Source organism: Lottia gigantea (assembly GCF_000327385.1).
Source record: "Lottia gigantea unplaced genomic scaffold LOTGIsca_198, whole genome shotgun sequence".
Lineage (NCBI taxonomy): Eukaryota > Metazoa > Mollusca > Gastropoda > Lottiidae > Lottia > Lottia gigantea.
The window spans coordinates 151478-154500 of record NW_008708390.1 but is presented as its reverse complement, the minus strand read 5'-3'; the positions used below and the strand labels follow the sequence as shown (position 1 = coordinate 154500).

At 30.0% G+C, this 3023-nt stretch overlaps 1 protein-coding gene across 1 annotated transcript; it reads right to left on the bottom strand.

Annotated features, from left to right (window-relative positions):
- Positions 1-214: 214 nt before the first annotated feature.
- Positions 215-1939, bottom strand: LOTGIDRAFT_174475 (hypothetical protein; the record flags this gene model as incomplete). The annotated part of the gene is made up of 2 exons (XM_009053057.1): positions 215-720; positions 1897-1939. 2 exons carry the CDS (start codon positions 1937-1939, stop codon positions 215-217), a joined length of 549 nt encoding a protein of 182 aa, XP_009051305.1.
- Between the last annotated feature and the right edge of the window lie 1084 nt (positions 1940-3023).

The window sequence follows — 3023 nt, the reverse complement described above, 5'->3', positions numbered from 1 at the left end:
CTGAGAACAAAGAACAAATAATAGTTCAATTGAATAGTGTCTACTTATAACCACTTGAAAGTCCTTTAAATTTAGAGGTAATGCTTTGTTTTTAATACAAACATATGTCAGATTAAAATTATATTTCAATATGTTCATAAATCATTGATGTTCATACAGTATGTTCACATTTCATACAATATGTTCATGATTCTTATATATAAAAACTACATGTTCATGCATGTTGATGATTTTTAGATATATGCTCAAGATTCATAGATGTTAATACCATATGTTCATGATTCGTAGAAGTTAATGCTACATGTATATGTTCACCATTCATATATGTTAATACTATATGTTCATGATTTATAGATGTTAATACTCTATGTTCACAATTCATATATGTTAATACTATATGTTCACAATTCATATATGTTAATACTATATGTTCATAATTCATATATGTTAATACTATATGTTCATGATTCATAGATGTTAATCCTCTATGTTCACAATTCATATATGTTAATACTATATGTTCATAATTCATATATGTTAATACTATATGTTCATGATTCATAGATGTTAATACTCTATGTTCACAATTCATATATGTTAATACTATATGTTCACAATTCATATATGTTAATACTATATGTTCACAATTCATATATGTTAATACTATATGTTCATAATTCATATATGTTAATACTATATGTTCATAATTCATTAAGGTTCCTACAATATGTTCAAAATGAATTTTTTCGAGTAAATCATTCAAACACCAAAATCCATCGATAGTTTAAATGGGGCTAGTGCTTCAAGGAGTAGTCTGCTAGTAGTAGTTGGGTTGACTTCTTAAAGCACTTGCAGTGGTATGAGAAGCTTATCTAGTCTTGCAGGGGATTAGGGTGGTTTGTGAACCATAAATAACAACCTTAGTTTCTAGAAAAATCAACAAATAGTGTCTGAAATGTTTTTTGTATTTAAAATATCAACCAAGAAACTATTTAGTGACCAGTTACCCCCAGGCAGACGGACATTTTTTATTGGTTTGTTAATTAAATCTGACTGTTCCCACACTCTGAATAAATAATGAAAACAGAATTTAGTTAGAATACAGTAATTAAAAGTTATTGTACTGTTATAAAATCATTTCACACCTTTATAAAACTAATGGTATTCAAACTATGCATATCACTTTAAACAATTGAGAATCTGGTTCATCTACAATTAATTAAGAACAAATTGACAATTTGAACAAATCAGTTGACTTTAGTAGTTTTTCTTTTAACTTTGTGTGGGTGACCAATATTTAAGAGCTACCTACATTTTCTTTGTATAGAAGACAAACTCATAGTTACATTGTCATTCTAAAAAGAGTTACAGGTAGTCACAATCAAGTAAACTTATTAATATTATTAATATTAAAGACAACCATGTCTCATAAAATGTGCAATAATGCCCATCTATTTTTTTTTTTCTTGAACAAAATAAGGAATTGCTAAAATGTCATTGCTTTGATCTCTTTCATGAGGCAGCCTTACTCTGTAAATACATGGTGTGGATTGTACATTTGCAAACCCCAAGTCGTATATTAATTCTGAAAAGAGTTAAGGATAATCACAAAAGATTTTTAAAAATATATGACATATTTCAATGATATGAAGAGAAAAGAAAATGATCACATGACTGACATGGTATACGACATGCTAGTCATTTTTTATTAATGATCTACAAATACCTCAAGTAGATTGTACATGCTTTAGTTAGTAGTTAGTGTAAGTGGCTATCAAGACAGTGTTAGAAGATTAACTGTTTGTCGCTAATGCTTTTCACAATGAACGAAAGGTTGTCACCTCCAGACTAAAGAAACATGGGGCGGCCATTGTACCTGGTCACATCGCTTCACACCTGCTTCAAATCTCAGGTCACCTACAGGCCAGCCTTGGGACATCGTCCAAACAACTTGAACAAATATTATGTTTCATTGTCCCTGAAGCATCTTTCTATTCACTGTCTGTATTGCTTCAAATGGCTATACAATTGAGTGTGAATGGAGTCACACGTATTTATTAGATCTGCGTGCAATTCAAAAGTTTGAAAAAACACGTGTCATTCAAATGTCTATCACACTTGCATTTGTCAAAATCAATATCTCTATTAATTGGGATTGCTCTGTGATCTATGAATACAATCAAGGACTTCAAAACATTTTTCACTACCCTTTTTTTGCATTTATTAATTTTTTTCCTTTATTTTCCCTCTTTTTGAAAAAATTGTGGTCTAGAATCTTTTTACCTTCAAAATTATCAGGTAAAAATAAAAAAAAATGAAAACCATAACTGAAAATTGATGTCTTTTAATGCATATACAAGGTCATGAACTTTGATTAAAATTATATGAGGGAATTCCTATTTGTGATACAATTATTTTGGAACAAGGAGCATTGGCCTAAATTTTGAAAGCCAAAAGACAAAAAAAGATCTTCAAGATACTCATGGTGGAACCCAAGTAACACTGCTGAAATCAGGTATTGCCCAAATTTCAATGAACAGCTCTTGCCATATTGCAGTTTAGTCTACAGCCTTCCCTACCACTCTTAAACATGGACATGTACCTTAAATAAATCAGGTAGGCCATTATCATGTTAAATATGTACAACCATGTACTTCAATAGACCAAGTGTGAAATGGCATTTTGATGAAGTAACAAATATGCATTGTTGTTAATCTTTACGATAACTTCACAGCCTTAATGTAAATTGAAAGTGCAGCTAGTAACAACACTTATGTGCATATCAATATGCAAATGTGCATTCATCAGTGTCACTGTATATGTAAGGAGATTGTAATTGTAATCTTGAGGTTCATGTGGGTTCATGTTTTGTCTTCTCTAGAAAAGGAGGTGAAATTAGTTTTTTGAAAATTTGTAACAGATGCACAACTGTAAATTAAAACAAAACTTTAATGAAATCATCTTGATTTGAATATATTCTTGATTCCTGATAGCTGGACTCAAAGAAAAAGAAAATCAGGAAT